General features: G+C 47.3%; 3 protein-coding genes across 9 annotated transcripts; 2 read left to right on the top strand and 1 right to left on the bottom strand.

Annotated features, from left to right (window-relative positions):
• Nucleotides 1–4,263: 4,263 nt before the first annotated feature.
• On the top strand, nucleotides 4,264–5,098 carry LOC127315442 (uncharacterized). The gene is made up of 2 exons (XM_051345930.2): nucleotides 4,264–4,689; nucleotides 4,776–5,098. Exons 1-2 carry the CDS (start codon nucleotides 4,296–4,298, stop codon nucleotides 5,096–5,098), a joined length of 717 nt encoding a protein of 238 aa, XP_051201890.1. The 5' UTR covers nucleotides 4,264–4,295.
• Nucleotides 5,099–10,526: 5,428 nt separating this feature from the next.
• Nucleotides 10,527–12,328, top strand: LOC139834216 (exocyst complex component EXO70E2-like). Its single transcript, XM_071824660.1, has one exon. The coding sequence runs from the start codon at nucleotides 10,653–10,655 to the stop codon at nucleotides 12,000–12,002; it is 1,350 nt and encodes a 449-aa protein (XP_071680761.1). The 5' UTR covers nucleotides 10,527–10,652; the 3' UTR covers nucleotides 12,003–12,328.
• On the bottom strand, nucleotides 11,694–18,327 carry LOC127313837 (uncharacterized). 7 transcript variants are annotated; one of them, XR_007859218.1, is made up of 5 exons: nucleotides 15,476–18,327; nucleotides 14,374–14,591; nucleotides 13,945–14,270; nucleotides 11,913–11,987; nucleotides 11,694–11,795 (listed from the first exon to the last, which is right to left on the bottom strand). XR_007859218.1 is itself a non-coding variant. In XM_051344305.2 (4 exons), the coding sequence occupies exons 1-3, from the start codon at nucleotides 18,188–18,190 to the stop codon at nucleotides 14,192–14,194; spliced, it is 3,012 nt and encodes a 1,003-aa protein (XP_051200265.1). In that variant the 5' UTR covers nucleotides 18,191–18,327; the 3' UTR covers nucleotides 11,694–11,987; nucleotides 14,163–14,191. The 7 variants fall into 7 exon arrangements, 4 of the variants coding, with proteins under 4 accessions (XP_051200265.1, XP_051200264.1, XP_051200267.1 ...); XR_007859219.1 differs by having other exon boundaries at nucleotides 14,163–14,270; XR_011749749.1 differs by having other exon boundaries at nucleotides 11,694–11,987.
• Between the last annotated feature and the right edge of the window lie 908 nt (nucleotides 18,328–19,235).

Raw genomic sequence — 19,235 nt, 5'->3', positions numbered from 1 at the left:
TTACTGTTCTGTTGCATGTTTACTTGTTGCCATATTTATTTCAGATTGTTATTACCACTCATATTCATCCATATCACTTGCATTTTACTATCTCTTCGTCTGAAAGATCGAGATGTCGCCTAGAGGGAGGGGTGAATAGGCAATTACAAACTCTTGCGGATTTGTCTTGTAAGAATGCGGAATTAAACTAACGTTTAGTTTACAAGCACAAACCCTAAATATGCTAAGCTCAACTAAGTGTAACAATGGCAACTAGATCTAAGCAAGATAGGCACAAGATATATGTAGTACAAGTGATAGCAAGATATATGTACTTCAAGCACGATGGCTATCACAAGGAAAGAGAGCTCGGGTATAGAAATAACCGAGGCACGCGGAGACGAGGATGTATTCCCGCGTTCCCTTCCTTTGCAAGAAGGTACGTCATGTTTGGAGGAGTGGAGGTCCACGAAGGATTCCCCACGCCACGAAGGCTCACCCTATTCTCCGAACCACACCCACGAAGGATAATGGTCCTTTCCTTATGGTTAGCTTTTCCTCCGCTCCGGAGATGGCAAGCTCCACAACCACTTCACAAGCTCCACGAAGGATAAGCCCGGGCCTCTTCACAATCTTCTTGAAGAGATCACCGGAGCACCAACCGCTAAGCCAACTAGGAGGTCTCCCTCCAAGAGTAACAAGCTCACGGTCTCTCACTCGAACAAATCGTGGTGGAGAGCTCAACACTATGCAATGATGCAAAGCAAGAACACTAGAGGTGTTCAAATCCTTCACTCTCAAATCCCACCCAAACAACAAATGCTAGGATGAGATTGGAGAGGAAGAACAATGGGGAAAGTCAACAAAAGACTCCAAGATCTAGATCCCAAGAGTTCCCCTCACTTAGAGAAGAAATGGTTTGGTGTAAGTGTAGATCTAGATCTCCTCTCTTAGATCCCTCAAGAATGAGCAAGAATCATGGGGGGAGCAAGAGAGAGCAAGTTCTTCAAATGCAACAATGGAGGAAAGAGAATGGGAAGAACTAACTCAGCCCAAGGTGGAAGAAGGGCTATTTATAGCCCAAGAGCAAATATAACCGTTGGGGAAAAGTTGGGCTGAGTCAACCGTCGAGGAGGCCGGTCAACCGGGCCTGGGGCCGGGCCGTCCGGTCCAGGGCCCGGTCAGACCGGGCCACAGACCGGACCAGCCGGTCCAAACCGGTCGGCAAGCCGGACCCCGACCGGGGTCACTATGTGTCGTCCAGGAGGTCACCTGGTTGGCGCCCGGATGGCGCCCGGTTGACCGGTCGGCACGCCGAGCCATCCGGTTGGGAGTCCGGCTGACCGGGCGGCAGACCGGAACCGGCCGGCGCATGGGCCGGTCCGACCGGTTTCCTGGCCGGGTGAACAGGAAAACATGTTATACAAAAATTGTGATAACTTTTGTGTCCGGACCCCGATTGACATGAAACCAATTTTGTTGGAAAGATAATGATGAATAGAACCCCAACAAAAACTGGAAATATGGAGACTCCTCACAGAACATTTTAGATGATTTTAGAGAGGGAGTCTCCCACCGTTAAGAAACGGTGAAGACGTCCAAACTCGAAAACGCAATAGAAGATGCATGCGGATTCCGTTTTCGATGAACTTGGGCTTGTTGTAAAGCTAGCAACAAGCTCAAGAAACTCACACAGAGAAACACCAAGAAGCAATAATGATATGCAAGGTATGCAAAGGATTGAGCTCCCTAAGACGATGTGATCAAGTTACCCAACCGAGAGCCCCTCTTAATAGTGCGGCTATCTATCCTATAATCCGGTCTCCCATCAACCACCTTGAGACCGGTAAAAGGAAAATCTATCAAGGTCATACCTTTGCCTTGCGCATCCCGCTTGATCTTGATGATAACTCTTCAAGCTCTACACAAGCCGGAATGCCTCACTTAATCAATGTTGCTTTGTGAAGAATCACAAATGCTCCCCCATACACTATGATGGGAAAGCTCCATTGAAGCACATCTTCACATGTCCATTATCACCAAATGGACGGCAAGCTTCAAGTATGTGATCCACTCAAGATGCTCATCTTGAACTTGCCCAACTCAATCCTTGTATCTTCTCATACTCACATAAGATAGAGCATGGCTAATATTGAGTTCCACATAAGAACTCCATCTTCATTTCTTCTTCTTGATCATATCACATATATATCTTCATACCGATGATCTTGATGCCAATACACAAGATATACCTTTATCTTCATGGCATCCATACTTGAATCCAACACATGGAGTACAAGTAGTACCTATGGAATATTCCTTCATATAAACTCAATGAAAACATTAGTCCATAGGGGTTGTCATTAATTACCAAAACCACACATAGGGGCAATATACCCTTACATCGTCTAACTAGTACACATATACATCTGACAAGTGTATTAGGTGTGTTGGGGACACAAGAGACTTCTTGTATCGTAATTGTAGGGTTGCTTGAGAGGGATATATTTGACCTCTACCTCCTTGAGTTCGATAAACCTTGGGTGATCCACTTAAGAAAAACTTGATGTTGTTCTACAAACCTCTGCACTTGGAGATCCAACACTGTCTACTAGAATAGAAGCGTGCGTAGATATCAGAGATGCAATGGATGCTTGTCTCATTTATAAGGAAGGTGTATTCACCATATGAAGTTTGGAGCCAAGCTACGATGATCTACGAACTCTTATCTACTACATCATACCATTGCTATCTCGGTAACAAGTATCTACTCATGCATACTCCTATAGAATCCAACCTCTTGTAGGTTGTATCTTGGCATGAAACTTTTTATTTGCAAATTTTGTGGTTCTTTCAAAATTATTTTAAAATAAAACTATATATTGCTTGTGAGTAAGTTGAGATGATGCATATAAAGGGAGTATATAAAATTATGTTCATGATTTACCTATCCCAAATATGTCCTTTAGCAATTTTATTGCATATAAATTCCTCAAGGTGCTCTCATGTGCAATATTGTTGAAATTGCAATTTGAATATTTTGTTGTGATACTTGTTGCCTTTCTAAAGATATCTCAACAAGCTTTAGTTCCCTTATTGTTAGTTGTGATGTTTTTGAGATTTTGTTGGTTGAAGTTCATTAATATACCCTAAGAGAAAAATGATCCATTGGCTATATATGTTTTTAGCAAGAATCCTTTCAGTATATTTTATGACTTCCTCTTGGATATCGTGCGTCCTTTATTTCAAATAACCTTTTGTGTGTGCATATTTCTTTGTTCATATTTCATCATGATTTTTTTGTCCACCTAGAAAGTTATATACATAAGAGTGTTAATCTCTCACCTTGATATCCTCGTTCTTTCCCGACCATCTTCTTATTCATTTTGTTTTTGGTGGTGTTGGTAAGAACTCGATTTATGAGTGCTTGATTTACCTTAATTGCATCTTCATGCACTTATATCTCATGAATGTTTTTGGCCTCAAGTTTATCTTGATAGGCGTATTAATTTTTACCAATAAAATCTTTTTTTTCTTTGTGTTCTAAATGTTTTAGAGGGAGTTAGGATCCCATGTTTGTTCATATTGTATTCAAATGCAATTATCCAAATTTATGCCCCGACCTTGGGGAGCTTCCTTATCTCATTTGGAGCACTACTTCTCCCTTATCATGACATCTTGTTGTTGCCCAATTGATTCTTTGGATCTTTTGATTGCTCGTTTCATTCGTTGAAGTTTCTTCACCTTGTTATCTTTTTGAATATTTGATCCTCAATATATTGTGTTTTCCTCCATGTATTCGTTATTGGATACATCATTTGATTTCACTCATATTGTGAGAAATGCACACCTTAAAGCGGAACTCATACTATATTGGTCTTCTAAATTGTGTACCCATTTTATCACTTGTTGTCTTATTGACAATGGAGGAGAAGTTTAGATGGTTGGGTGAGATCTGAGAGCGCCGGATGGCAAAACTCCCTTTGCTGGCCGAAAATTCACTTTGGGGAGGCTGATTGTGTCCTTTTTTTAGCTCCGGTGGTGAGTGGAGATGCTCTCAGCAAAGTTCTGCTTATTCATTCATGCGACGAGGAGCATGGTCAAACATATGCACCGTTGGCATGTATGAATGCCACGTACTACGCATGAGTCAACCGCAGCACATTGTTCCACACTCCCAATTTCCTACAAATAAACAGAAAAACAAAGACTCCACAGTTGTGTCCCCTAGCCTGCACTCTGTCCTATTTATACATGCTCTCTAGCTACGAATTGAGCAGATAGATAGTTAGGACTTACGAATAGCAGCCACCAACATGATTTTACCAAAGCCACCGCAGCACTTCCACTGCAGATCACCACACGTAGTTGCCGCCCTCCACCTGCTACTTCTTCTCGGTGCCGCGCTGACAATGGCGAGCAGGACAGCAAGCGCACACGGCGTCCACGCGCCATGCTGCAACCTGCTCCAGGGGGTGAACCTGGTGCCGTGCCTGTCGATGGCGGGCAGCGGCGGCGCCGTGAACATCAGTGGCGCCTGCTGCGCGTCGCTGAACCAGGCCCTGGACGCCGGCCGCCGCTGCGTGTGCTCGCTCCTGCTGGCCAACGGCGTGCTCGCCGGCCTCGTCGCCGCGCTGATCCCCACGCTCCCGCTCGTGCTCCCGCTGCCCGGATGCTACCTCTACGCCCCTCCCCTCGCAGCTTGCCAAGGTGGTCGATCATTCACATGAATCTCTTCTCGCATGAAACTGTGATCAGCACTGACGCCGAGTAGTACAATTTATCTTTGGTTTCAGTGACGCTGCTGCAGACGAACTATGAATCGCCGGCAGCGGCATCAGCAGCGCCTGCGGCTGTGGGTGATGCTGCTGGCGGCGCGACCGACTCGCCGCCTCCTCAGGCCGCCGCTGCCCTGCTACCGAAGAATGGCAGTGCGGCTGGGACTACGGACGGGAGCGCCGGCAATGGCTCTAGGGTGGAGAGCCTTAGACGCAGTGACGCGAGCCGGCGTCCCGGGGTTGGTGAGGGTAGAACGTACTACGTGCTGATCCCTGTGGTGGTCATGGCTGTATTTTGGTTCAGTTACGCTGCGGTTCATGATTTTGTAGGATCAAATTGATAGTATCAGTTAATTTTAGACGGAAGGCTCGAAATGAGCCCGGCTTTGAATTAACGAAGCCATCAACCGGCTAGGAGTTACACCAATAGTTACAACACACACGCGCCAAGTGCACAACCCAAACCACAACAAAAGACAACACAGAAAAGCAAGCCGAAGCGCTATTTGGTCCATGAGGAGGGAGCCTTGTCTTCTGTTGCACCGGAGCGATCGCGACCGAGTCCACGCCAACAAACCTCCACCGCACCAAGACAACAACTCAAGGGGGAACTCAACGACGGGCCGGCCACCTAGCAGAGCTTGAGGAACCAAAGGAGGGAGGGTCTTGCGACGACGCCTCCAAGAAGGTAAATGGCGCAAGAATGCGTCATCGTCGTCGGCAGGGCCAGAGGACCTGCAAAGTTTTCACCCAGACCCGAGAACCACCACCCATGGAGCTCAGGCTAGGTCCAGACCAAACACACAACATCATCCCCTGGTGTTGGGATAGGCACACCGGCAAGAGCTACGACCAGACGCCGACCTAGCCAAGCCCCCCAAGGCGCTAGGACGGAAATCAGCTACCGCAACAAACCGTGTAAAAGCAGCCAGGCCGATGTTGCGAGAGGGCTGCGACACCAACGAGAGGTCACACAGTGCTCCACAGGACACTACCAGAGAAGCTTACACGAAGCGAGGCCTCCAAGAGGAGCAGATTGAGGCAGAGGGACGGAGTCCATCATTTCGAACAGGAGGGCCATCATCGGGACGCCTTCAACAAGGGAACGACACCCGCAGGTGACGCCGTCACCGTCGCAGGCCAGAGCCATGCGCTGCTTTCGCCGAGGTCCAAACTTGAATAGAAATTCCGAACGCCATCGCGAGGACGTAGAGCGAACAAGGCGGAGATCACTACCGCGCCTCCAACCTAAGTCGTACTATGAGCAAGCCCCAACTCGACTCATTCGCAGGAAACACGTGCTGGCTGGCAGAGGTTTCGGCCAGACCTAGATCTAGACGTCCATGACCCTAGATTAGCGGCACCACTATGTCCACCATCCCCAGCGCGCGAGCACCCCTGCACAAGCACGACCAAATTGGTCGGAGGGAGAACAGACCGTAGCCGCCGGAGTAGCTGGCAAGATCTTGAGCCAGCCCAAGGACCCCGTCCCAGATAGCTAGCAAGGACGTCGCCCCAACGACTCCAGAACATCGCCCGCAGCGATGAAGGACTGCCGGACTCCGACAGCCCCGAACGGCCAGGGTAAGGTCTAGGCCCGCATGGCCCAGAACCAGCCCGAAAGCAGCCGGCAGGAGGCGGCGGAGGTGGCGCACCGAGCACGCAGCCGCGCACCCCGGGCCACCCTCAGATCGAGCAGATCCGGCCAGGCCCTGCTAGGCCCAGATCTGGGCCCACAAGCCCAGATCCAACCAAAGCCGCCGCCGGCCAGGGCACCCTGCCGACGGGCGAGGCCACGGCAGCGCCGGCCGCCGCCCACACGGCCCCCAACGGCCTGAGCTGCGCCGGTCTCGGGAGGTTGCCGGCGAGCCTCCTCGCGGCTAGGGAGGGAACCGCCCCCATCGGGCCCTCGAAACGCGCGGGGAAGGGAGATCCGCCGCCGCCAGCACCGCCGGGACTTTGCCCGGCGGCTCCCGCCGGCGGCGGCGGGGGAAGGAGGAGGGGGCGGGCCTGGGGTGGGAGGCGGAGGCGCCCCGGCCGCCCGACGGGGAGGGCGACGGGAGCGGGGTCCCAATGGCTCAAGGCAGCAAGAGGTGTGAATTGCAAATCATGCAATACAATATAGTCATGGGGGTGATGGCGTAAAATGCTTATCTCCATCCGGATGGAGTCACTGTGGGTAGAGTTGATCTTTTTCTGAAACATTAATGGATGTCCCCGTTATAACTTGTAGACTTGCAATACAAATCAACTGCCATGTACATAAAAGCAAAATAGTATGCAAACCTTGGAAGTTCGAATATATCATGCTATGGACTACCAATTGGGTTGTTCTTTTATAGGAATTGCTAAGTTTCAGGCTAGCTTATGTCTCAGTCACGTGTTTCACCCCCGTGCCCTAACCCATCTCCCACCCCCGTGCGGCGGCACCCCGCGCCACAGCGGGGTGCCCCCACCACCCCTCCTCCTCCTCTCCTCTTCGGTGCCTCTCCTCCTGCAGCCGCTGCCGGAGGCGTCACCGGGCAAAGCCCGTGTGGCGTGGTGGCGGCGGCGGAGATCCTCGGTCCCCATGGAGGCGCAGTGGAAGCGCCTGCTCCACCATCCGCTACCATCTGCAGGCGACGAAGGCGGCCTGGGATCCCGGGGTCTTCCGGTGACGGTGCGGCGTGGGGCAAGAGATCTGACCCCAGATGGGTTTGGTCGGGCCATCCGCACCTCGACGACCTCGACGTTGGCAGTCGACGGTGCTCCTGGGGTGGTCCTGCATCATTCTAGACTGGAGCGAAGATGATTGCTGCTTCTATACCGCTGATGAAGATACGGCCGACGAGTACATTCACGTAGTAAGACTCATTGAGTTCCTTCATAGATCTGTATGTGAATTTCGTCCGCACTAACAGTTGTTCATTGTGAATTGCAGTGCTACCTAAGGCATTGCCCTTACGTCGGGATCCCGATCACGAACTATGCTCAGATGAAGACGATCTTCACGCTCCGGTTTGTCTGCAGGGCACATCTGTTCCAACCTAACTTGCTGGTCAGGGCTATCGACTTCACTGCAGACAATGAAGAACAGTATGCCGAGTACCGTGAGCTGCAGCCACCGGAGAGGAGGAGCTAGCTTAGGACCTGTCTTCGCAAGAAGTTTCCTGCTTAGTGCTTCTGCATCCTTGGTCATGATCTGCTCATTTTGGGAGGTGGTCTCGTATCCCTCCATTAGTTAGGACTTGCTTGAACCTGACCCCGATCTGTAGTAATGAACTTGTTCGAGGTGGTATATACTAACCCCTCGTGTGATGAACATGCGATGCATCACTAAGTATAGTTGCTTTGCTCTTGATGCATCGTCACTAAGTATTTGATGTGTATTACCAACACCTTTTGTGATGAACTGGATCTGCTTTCTGTTGTAATTCAATTATTAACAGTGGTGGGTAACCTCACCACTCTAAGGGAAGGGTTACCACAGCTCGTTCTATCTGCAACCAAACAGTGTGTGGGCTGCATGAGCAGGAAAGAAAGTAGTCTGTGCAGGCACCCAAACAATGGGGCCTGGCTTCCCTCCCGACTTAGAAAAGGCCGCCCAGGCACCAAACGACCCGCATTGGTCCATGGCCCGTTCGTAACGCGCAGGGAGGCCCATCTTACTGGCGCAGTGGTACAAAAAATTCATACAAACTACCAAACGCGTGGATCCGGCGACAAAGAACTCGGATGGAGCCAGATTGGGAGATGTACAACTACAGCTAGCCTAGAACGGTGCGCAAATATCTAGGCCATCACGCGCGTTTCTGGTTCCTCCACCAACGCCGTCTCCATTCTCCAAACTTACAGTAAAGTTCGTCGGCGAGAAATAGGGGGGGGGGGGGGGAGTCCGGCAGTACCGCAGTAGTAGTATTTTGGAGAGATCTGTAGCTTGTTAGGGGAGGGTGGGATAGTGAGAAGGTAAGAGCATGTTTAACAGACCCGGTATTTCTCTGCCCCATATAACGCGAGTATTTCGTTCCGTATTGAAAAATTGCTCATGGAAGAACCATTCCATCTAGCAGGCCCCGTATTCTGTCCCGTATTTTTAAAAATTTAAACCCCGGGAAATTTATCGATAGTTAATCTTCATTGATCATACTACGGATCATACATACATTGCGAGATCCTACATCTACTCGTCAAGGATGACGAATGGGATGAACGGCGGCAGCCTCCCGCGCCTCGAATTCCCGGACGGCGGCGATGGCCACCGCCTCCTCCTCTGCCTCCACCCGAGCCTTCTCGGCGGCATCCTTCTCGGATGCGGCCACCGCCTGCAGGAACGCCGTCCTCCGCTTCCTCCTCGCCGACTCGCGGATCTCCTCCGCTTCCTCCGCCGCTTGTGTTGCCGATGAGCGCCGCCCACGCCGCCTTCGACGCGCGGTTCACGCTCCCACTCTCGAAATCGCCGCCGCTCATCGGCTTGAGCGGCGGATCTTCTTTGTACCACCGCCCGCCCGCGGCGAACTCACGGAGCGATAGCGGCATGTACAGCGCGCCCGCGTACCGGCACGCCGCACGGCGACTCCCGACGGCGGAGCGCTTGCATTGGCGCCGCCACGCCTCCTCGACGGTGTCCGGCGAGCGGGATCGCTTCGATACGCTCGCGGACGACGCGGAACTGGACCGGCGAGAAGACATGGCCTGCGGCGGGGGAAATGCGGAGGCGAGCTTTGCGGGATTGCTCGCCGGAGCTAAGCGGGGAGGCGGCGGCGCACGGCGGAGCTAGGGTTGCGAGTGAGGGGTTAACCCCTCACTCGCACCTTCGCCCCGTATAAGTAGGGGGCAGCGGTGCGGATTTCCTGGACCCCGTATTCCGCCGAAACGGGCCAGCCCGAATACGGGGCCTGCTAGACGGCCCGAACCGTGCTCACCCCGTATCCCGCCGAAATTTTACGGGGTGGGCGGGTTTTAAGGGGCCTGTTAGACATGCTCTAACATGATTGAAGGGCCCTTCCCAAAAACAACGAAGATGGGATCGGGTCCGAAATCTAACCGTTGGTACAACATCTAACAGGGTCTGTTACTATTTTCAGATTTGCAGAATCTGTTGCATTTTCAGGTGATACGTTCCCAACCAATCAGAGTGCCAGCACGTTGCAGAGAACAGAGATAGCCATCACATGCCAGCAGCAAAACCATATGGATATTTAGCCCAACCCAAGCTGAGATCCACCAAAAACTCAGATACATCCATCAATTTATCCCTTTATATTTCTTCTATACTTTGTTTTTCTCTTCAGAAAATGATTACCTGGTAGTCAGGTTCCACTTTCTACTCAGCATCAAGTTCAGTTTTTGCTTTTTAATGGAAGGCCCTAGGCTCGGCTTTATATATAGCGCCAACACGGCAACAACACATACAGATCTACATTAAAGTACCAACAAGTCTGAGATAAATACCCACACCCGGGTGATAGGAATGACAGCTGAAACGGAGAAACTAGCGATCTCTTAGTCTAGCATACAACATGACCTCGTCGAGCGCCAGCTTGTCTCGGGACTTACTTAGAAGCTTCCAGTCCTATAGATAGATGATTATTTTGAAGATGCAATCAGCCGGCTGATAAATAAAATAAAGTTCAATTGTCATTTTGTTCCTAACCTTACACGGAGTCCAACAAGGACCACCTTAACACCGAGTGGTCAGTGTGTGGCACCTCATCCTTCAGGTTCACAGTCAGCCACTTAACATTAATTGCAATCTGTACAGCTGTTTTGCGGTACCGATAGGAGTATATCTTGCGGTGGGGTTTACTTTAACGCGGCAAAGATAGCCAACGCGGTTGAGAGGAAATCTTTCACGAGTTCAGCAGCTAGTATCTTCTGGTGCAAAACCTCAGCCCGTGTAAAGTCACTGGGTTGGAGATGGCGTTTCCAAGGAGCCCTGCTTCCACCGTGAGCAGCTATGCTTCTACTCCGACGCTGAGCAGCTGCCCGAGCTCCGCCATCTCCAGAGGCAGCAGCAACACAGCAATCAGCCCCGCTGCCGCTAGGATCTGGCTCGTAGTTCCTGCTGCCCCCCTTGGTGACCATAACCCAGCACTAGCAACCACAGGAGCTCCTGAATTCACTAAGGCAAACATTCAGCAGCATCAGGATCTTCTGGAATCAGCAGCAGAGTTCCCTAGGCAAGAAATTAATGGCTGGGAGCATCCAGACCTCTGTTCCCCTTCAAAGCAACTCAAGAACGTAAGTACTTCTATCAAGGAGATCAATCGCTGGGCAAGATCTTCCACAGGATTAAAGGTGAACGCAAATATCCGGCTCCTGGAATCTGTATTTTATTTGATACAAGTGGTAACTTCGGCAGCACCACACCCAGATCACATCATCGCAATGATACGAGTCCATGACGCGCTTGCTAACCTGTTGCATGTGCTGCCCAAGAATATTTTCCCCTTCCAGGAGCAGAATTTCCTTCCGTTTGTAGATGAATTATGCCCAAGAAGAGGTGCACCGTTGCCAGCAAGGTTTGGAAACACACTGCATGATCTGCGAAGAAGCATAAGGAGTGGTTTCCAGGTACTCGACGCGATGATATTGGATTATACATCTGAAGCAGTCCCACAAGGTGGTGGTGTCCATGAGATCACCAAATACTTGTTGAAATACATCATGTCACTGCTGGACAATGGCAGCTCTATGAAAATTATACTTTTTACTGATGAAAAGGAAGACATGGCTGCAATGGAGACGGTGCGAGATATTGTTGCCACCTTGATCTGTAACTTGGAAATTATGCTTGAGAAAGAATCTCATCGATATCAAGATGCAGGGTTAAAACAGCTGTTCTTGGTGAATAATGTGGATTTTATACTACATCAAGTAGAAGGCTCAGAGATAAGCGATCTTCTAGGAGATGATTGGGTTTCAACACATAGAGACCAACAGAAGGACAACATCTCATGGTTTATCAACATTTCTTGGGAATCTGTCATGCATTGTTTACATGTAAAGAGCAACAAAATCCCAATCTTTTCTAGACTACCAACGCTGCAAATATTTAACCTGGAATTTGAAAAAACTTACGGGACTCAGAAAACATGGAAAATTGAAAATCCTGTGCTCCGCTACAATATGCGTAGATCAGTATCAGAGAAGCTTTTTCAGGCTTACAGTTCATACCTTGAGAACAACAAAAACAAGGCTCCAAAGCTCATGAAGTACACCCCTGAAGATCTTGAAGAGCTGCTGTCAGATCTGTTCGAAGGATAACTATCATAGATTAAAAGAGGACGAAGCACATATGCATGTTAGCAATACTTGTGCAACAAATTTGAAGTAAAAAGAAATGATCCCTTGAGCTAGGAGGAAGATCAGATGCATGCTCCCAAAGCTTGCGTAATGAATATGGATCTGTAACTGGCATATCCTTCATATGTCAAGATTGAACTGTACCTATGGTTGTAAAAGTTGCGTGGTTGCTGCAGTTTGAAACGCTTAGCATGAAGTTTTCTCTATTTACAATTGATGCTTGCTTGATTGCACCAGTCAAGTAGAACTATTACTTATACATGATGAACATAAAGCCTTTGAGCTGACGTGGTGCCACATGACCTGACACATTTTCAGCAAAAAAGAGTTCCAACTTTCCGGTCCTATTCAGACCAACTAGAAGGTCGTGCGCTTCACCACACCATGGTGTCATGGGCACAGATTACAAGTAGGAGGGCCTTGGGCCTATGGCCGCCGGCTGCACACATGAGATAGCACATACGGCAGCTGCAGCCATATCTATCTATTAGTTATTTCTCTATGATTTGCTAAGATTGCTTTCTCATTAGATGATTAGACAAGGTCTGTTAGCTCAAGATGGAGATTTGCTTTCCTGAGGGCTAAGTTGATCATCCTTATAGAGGGAATCATGCATTCAGTATATTCAGTCAATAAGAAACAAACATCAGCTGGGATCTAAACCCATTCCCAACCAAACCAACGTTGCCCAGCCATCTTCCGGTGGTGCTTACCCTGTTGTGTGTCTTAGTACACAACACTGAAACTTGTTGGCCAGGATAATAGCTCATTGAGAGCATTGAAAAGGAGCACTATTTATAGGGAAGCAAATTTCACCAACTGATTAAGCAGTTCAAGAGCAACAACAAAGACATGCAGCAGACACTTCATTCTAATCCTACAATCAGTACTTAAAATTTTGATGACCATTTGGTTCCAAAACAGAAGGTTAGTGTACATATGTTGCCTCTCTGCATAGCACGTTACTAAATATTCTGTGACTAAAGGGTGTAGTCGACAAAATTAAGCAATGTTCAATTGCTTGTCAAGCAAATATGCATGCCTAGGAACTTAGTACAAAAACTGAAAAAGTTACAGAACTAATGATGTAAAATCACTCGTAATATTTGCTGTATTGATGCACTTACTCATGTGTATAATGGTCCACTGTAATGCACTTGATGGTTATCCACATTCAAGTGTTGGAAAAGTTCTATAGCTACCAGTTGTACCAGATTGGCTACGGGGTTTATATTATCCTTTTATGTGTGTATTAGTTAGTTCAAATTGTTCCATACCATAAAATTTTCATGTCCATCTGTGTAACATATGCTCTCAAGCTTGTGACTTCTGATTCACTATCAGGGCTAATTTCAGAACTCATCTTGTCTTTGAATTTGTAAGGCAAGTATGATTTAAGGCAACAAGCTGACACTATCTGCAGCCACACAAGGGTCGTGCAAAATGTTCACTGAAATTTAACTTTTTGTATTGTTGTGTCTTACCAACATTTTTGGATCAGAAAAAATGGACATGGTTGCAATTGCTGAAGTAACAGATGGAGTTATTAGCATGGTTTTTCACAATATTTTACTTATCTGCTGCTGCTGCTGCCTAGTTCAGAATATTTTCCTCATTTATTTCTAGATTTTGCAAACAAAACGGTACATTTTACTTTAGTTCTACTCCTCCGTTCCCTTTTAATTGACTCCGATTTAGTACAACTTTGTACTATATTAGATTTAACTGAAAGAGAACAAAGAGAGTACTTGTGTTCCAAAATAGCCATCATTTAGACAATAACATGGTTTGTGTACACCTATGAGACTTAATCGCTGACTATGCTCCAACTCAAATGAATATGACCTATAGATTATCAAGTATTTGTAAAATATTGGAACACCATCCAGTTGGACTACATTACCAAGCTCTTCCATACAGCCTGGTTAGCTCAACACCCTTTCAGCGACAAGAAAGATGAACCCGTTGCTCAGATTTACGAGAGAAGTTATGTTCAGCTGATGCCTGCAGTGCAAATATTGCCACTATTCCTCGCCAGGAAATTTGTTGTACATTAACTGGGTGCAACTCTCCAGAAACTGCCTTAATGCCTATGCATGAAGGAGAAGAAGAGGAATTTACTTGAAACCCTTGATAAATCTCCTGGCACATCAGTCACCAGTGGGTTCCTCTGAGTCTCTATTTGACACTGGATTACTCGACTTGGTAGTACGCATCGTTAATGACTTTCTGTAAAGGAAGTGCAATGGACAGTTTCAAACAAGTGCGTACTACCTGTCATTTTATATGGTCTTTTACTTAATAAAAAGGAGAGTTTTAGGAAAACGTTTACCTTTTTGTGGATTTCTTGGCAGCAGCTACACCCATCTTTGGCTTTAATTTGTTAACATCAGTTGATCTCTCACGCACGACATTATAACCATGCATATTAGTTTTAGTTTCTGGCGCTGTTGCCTCCACCCTTTCAGAAGTTTGAAAGTTGAGCTTTAACTCTTCCTTCCTCATCGAACGGGCAATTAACCTACTTGACTGAGATCCCCTAAAAATATCCTTCATATAAACATAGGAACGTCAAGATTCTGTAAAAAAATAATAGAAAATATAATACTGGTATTATTTATGTTCTGAAGATATATTGGAACTACTTGACGCTGTCGCTACAGAAGTACAAATACAAGAATAACTGTTTTGTCATTTTACGCCATTGATCAATGCAAGACTTACAGGGTCAGGGACATTGGATCCACTCATGGCAAGCTGCAAGCATAATGCAGGTAAATGTAAACCAGTAATTTGCAGTCTGGGGAAGAAGACACGCCACCATGTAATTGGCAAGGATGCCATGCTTGCATATTAAAGACGAGTATCGGTCAAAGACTGCAGAACCGGATATGAACCTCTAGCGCAACATTTAAAATGTTCAGAAAGATGAACATGTTGGCTTACAAAGTTTGTGGACCTAAGTGACTGTGGTTTAGGGTGACTTTTACTTAATGGAAGAACAGCTCAGGATTAGGTCATGGTTTTCTTTAAATCTATTACCTATGCAAACCACTGATTTACAGTCTGATCCTCTACCGTATTCCTTTCAAAAAAATACAGTCTGGTAAAAAATAGGCTGTTCCAGAATGGTTTACTGGAAAGCCATTAAATCCTGTGTTGTGTAGAGAATCACTTGTTCCCAGCAGTATTTGGTGAAGTTATTGCTAATGTTCCTGTATTTATCATAAGGTATACATAGTTCACAATTATGTCGTGAAAATATTTCCTGCCTACAAGTTTTTTGCACATTCAAGAGTTCATTATTTTACACATGATGCATATCTTTTTCTCAATTCTTTTACACTATGTTGTTATCTAGTCCTTGCTAGAAAGAGGACCTCATGACAAGTTTCGTATCTACTGAATGCAAGTCAATAGTTTCTTCCCGATACCTTTGAAGATAGTGTTCCAGCAGACGAACCTTCCTCACCAAGAGGCTGCGTGTTTTCAGCTTTTGGTGCATCATCAGGAAAACTTGCCATGAGAGCTATTTCTGGAATTTCTTCTCTTGTTTGAGATCCTGGGGTGCCAAATGCTTTTGTCTGATTTTTTCTTCTTGTCGTTTTAACATTCTGGCTACTGCTTTCCTGATCAACCATGCTGCTATTGTGAACAATATCTTGTTCTGCAGCTCCCTGATTACTTTGCACTTTCTTCAGCCGTTTGCGTGCTACTCTTTTAGTTTTTTGTACAACATTTGATAAACCGACCACAATACCAGTTCCAGGTGCATCTTCCGCTAGCAGCATTATTTCAGGTACCTTATCGCTGCACGTTTCTTTCTGTAGTTCGCCTTTATCTTTTTTAAGATATGCTGTAGCTTCTATGTTGGAGGAAGTGATTTTCTCTTGCTTCTCTGGTTTTGAAACTTTTGCATCTTTGTGTTGAACTGCTTCTTCTTGTATGGAATATGATGAAGACATACTAGCTTTATCGAGTGTCTCTATGGGATATGTTTCCGAACTAGTCTCTGTTTCATTGTGTAAGACGTTTATCTTATGGTCCTTCTCATTTGCATAAATTATCTGTTTGCCATCGTGGTTGTATGGTTCTTGCATATTATCTGACATCAAATCCACATGCTCTTCCCTGATTCTCTGGGGTGATTTCATAGTAGATATATCGGTCATTACTAGATTTTCAAATGCTTCTTTACTTTTGATGCTTACACAATGAGCAAACCCATCACAGTTAGCAGTCTTAGCATCACTTGGAAAGGCTGTGGGTGCTTCAACTTGCATGCAACTGACATCATTTTCACCATTGGCCAGGTATGCTCCGTTGTGTTTCAACTCAGATGATGTGATGTTTAAGAGATTAGGTGAAAAATCATCAGCTGTTTCTGGAACGACATTATTGCTGATCTGGTGAGCATTACCATTTTTATAAACCATCTGTTTGTCACCACTGAAAGACACAGATAATTTTAATTCTTGAATACTACTAACAACAATCTCTGTAAATTGTTCTTTTCTTTCAAACTCAGCTGATAGGGTATCGATGCCATTAGGACCAGCATTATGATCATCTGCAGAACAAATATGTGCTTCTTTTTCTGTTGCATATAACACAGAAGTTCTATTCTTTGCCTCGGTTGTGTCCTCCTCATCATTATACCTGCGCTCAGGCTGTTCAATTTCTCCAACATTATACTGACTTTTGACGATACTGTCTGCGGTTGATGCTACATTTTTTAAATCCACAGACTGCTCCACACTTTCGTCAATAATATCGTTTGACAAATTGATATCACGTAATTCATTACTGTCTAACTCCGACACATCATCCTGATATACAGATTGTCTAGCATAACTTGCTGAAATTCCTTCCTCAATGGCAACCTTTCCTGCATTCCTTTGGCTAACACTTCCTTCTTCTAGTGTGTGAACATCGGCAAGTACTGAGGGTGGGAAGACAACCAAACTATTCTTTCCCGCATTTCTTCGGCCAAGGCTTCCTTCTTCTAGTGTGTTCACATCAGTTACCATTCTTCCGAACTCCATCATACTTGCATAGACATCATTGGCAACAGTATTGCAACTAAATACATTTCTGAAGGAAAACCGTTCTCTCGATGCTTTTGCCTTTTTGAGGTTACTCATCAATTCAACCCTCTGCAATCGTGGTCTCCCCAACAAATCCCCTGGAAACACATGCACATCACTGAATACCTTGATGTTACCATCGTCCAACCGACCATCTTCCACCCAAGGTATAGGCACACGAAACACATTTCCAGACAAACGCGCCTTCACGTTCCTCCAAACCACCTTCGACGCAACGAGCAAGACGCACACGCCGCAAAACGCTGCGAAACCGCTCCACGCAACAGCCATCAAAGGAGCCCCATCCCGCTGCCCAACCGAAACCTCGGCATCCGCAACACACGACTCCTCCTTCCTCTCGGTGGCAACAAACCGAACCAGTGAGCTGTTCCTCGGAACCTCACGTTCAAACTCCCTGGCCATTACTCTTGCGCGGGACAGTATGGACTGCGAATCGGCGCTCACTTCTCCATCCGCAGCCTCGCTTCTGCTAGCGATTCCATCCTCGTTCACCTCAACGCGCACCACCGCGGTGCCATCCGGGTCGCCGTATACGCTGAACACGGGACGAGTCCCGGTGCCGCAGAAATGGCCCTCCTCTGCATCCCGACCCAAACCCTTCTGACCGTCATTCAAGTTGGACTCGGCCACTGCATCCCCACTTCGGCCAGCATCCAGACGGTCGAAATTCTTCCCCAATCTGTTACCGAGATCCGGCGGTAGTGCTGGATCGTCTGAGAAAGAGGATTGTGGTCCGCCAGTAGCATCAACTGGAGGACGGTCCGTGTTCGACTGGTCATGATGGGGATCGAGGGCCTCGTGGTTGGGAGGACGAACCTGGTGGTCCGCGAGCGGCGGCGAGGCCTTGTCGCGCAGCACGTTCCGGCGACGGGGCGGCGCGCGGAGCTGCCAGGAAGGTACGAGGGAGAAGTCGCCGCGGGCAGCCGCGAAGCGCCGCCGGGGACGGATTCTGGGGGCGGGGACGGGTAGGCGGCCGGCGATCTGGTAGGAAAAGCGGGGTGGCGCGAGGAGGAGGGAGGTGGTGGTGGAGGCGCCCGCCATTCGGGGTAGACGCGAGGCTAGAGGAGGAAGAGAGGTGGGGTGATGGCCATGGCGGCGGTGGCTGTGGAGTGAAGCTAAAACTCAGGTCTTTGGAAGCGACGGAGGGAGCCTGTCGTTTGCGACGGTTCGGCCAAAACCTCACGCTCCCAGCGTCTGAAGCCTTTCTGAACACAAATTGGGAAAATGGGAAGTGAACGAAAGTGGTTAGAACATGCTAAAACTGACAAAAAACAGAAAAGGCAAATAGACATACAAGATTTTTGTTATCATACTAATCCTAGACGGATCCTCCATGTGGAGCAAATTTTACACTCTTTGATTAGAACGATTTCCATAATACTAGTATAACATTTCACAGAATTCCGAGTCCTCGTTATTTTTATGTGTGGGTTATTTGATTTGTAGGATTGTGAATGTTGCTTGTAGTGAAAAACAACATAACCTGAAATGAAAAACAACACAAGGTGAAATGGCAGCGATGCTTGTAAAGCAAATGCCGCGCGCACACAAACAACCCTGTTTTGCGTCGGGTGTTAACAGGAGTGACATAATACTTTTGTTGACTGAATTCAGCCTCTGCATGATTGAGGCTTGGTTCCGTTAAGCAAACCTCGAGCATTCAAAGAGGAACCCGGTGATAGGACTTAGGGCCTCACACTTCCGCCGTGCCTACTCTCTAGGGCTAGAAATTCATAGGGATTTTGTCGCAGGACTCGACCTCGAACTCAAAGTTCGAAAGGATCAACTCTCAAGAAGTAGGTATTAGCTTGAGAGGGAAAGGTTTTGCTTCATATTAGAGATTGGTTACAAATGACATGCCTCCAATATAGCTCATGGCTTTGTGCAAATAATCATCAATACACTTGATGGTGAAGGAACTAAGAGTAACCTAGTCTATTCTAGGGAAAATGCTAAAAAGCCCCCAAGTGAAGGCAAAAAAAAGGTCTTTCTTGTCTTCCTTGGACCATACCCTTGGTCCATGTAGGGAGAGCACTAGTTGGATTGATGGGTCGTCCTCTCTCTTTTTGGATTTCTTCCTTTTCTT

Source organism: Lolium perenne, chromosome 7, assembly GCF_019359855.2.
Source record: "Lolium perenne isolate Kyuss_39 chromosome 7, Kyuss_2.0, whole genome shotgun sequence".
Taxonomy (NCBI): Eukaryota; Viridiplantae; Streptophyta; class Magnoliopsida; order Poales; family Poaceae; genus Lolium; species Lolium perenne.
Note: the sequence above shows the minus strand (reverse complement) of the source record. Positions and strands in the feature narration are given on the sequence as shown.

Coding starts and splice junctions, on each gene's coding strand:
- LOC127315442 (XM_051345930.2), top strand. CDS start 4,296: ATGATTTTACCAAAGCCACCGCAGCACTTCCACTGCAGATCACCACAC. Junction 4,690..4,775: donor TCCCCTCGCAGCTTGCCAAG/GTGGTCGATCAT, acceptor CTTTGGTTTCAG/TGACGCTGCTGCAGACGAAC.
- LOC139834216 (XM_071824660.1), top strand. CDS start 10,653: ATGGCGTTTCCAAGGAGCCCTGCTTCCACCGTGAGCAGCTATGCTTCT.
- LOC127313837 (XM_051344305.2), bottom strand. CDS start 18,190: ATGGCGGGCGCCTCCACCACCACCTCCCTCCTCCTCGCGCCACCCCGC. Junction 14,592..15,475: donor CTGGAACACTATCTTCAAAG/GTATCGGGAAGA, acceptor GTTTATATGAAG/GATATTTTTAGGGGATCTCA. Junction 14,271..14,373: donor GCCAAGAAATCCACAAAAAG/GTAAACGTTTTC, acceptor CTTCCTTTACAG/AAAGTCATTAACGATGCGTA.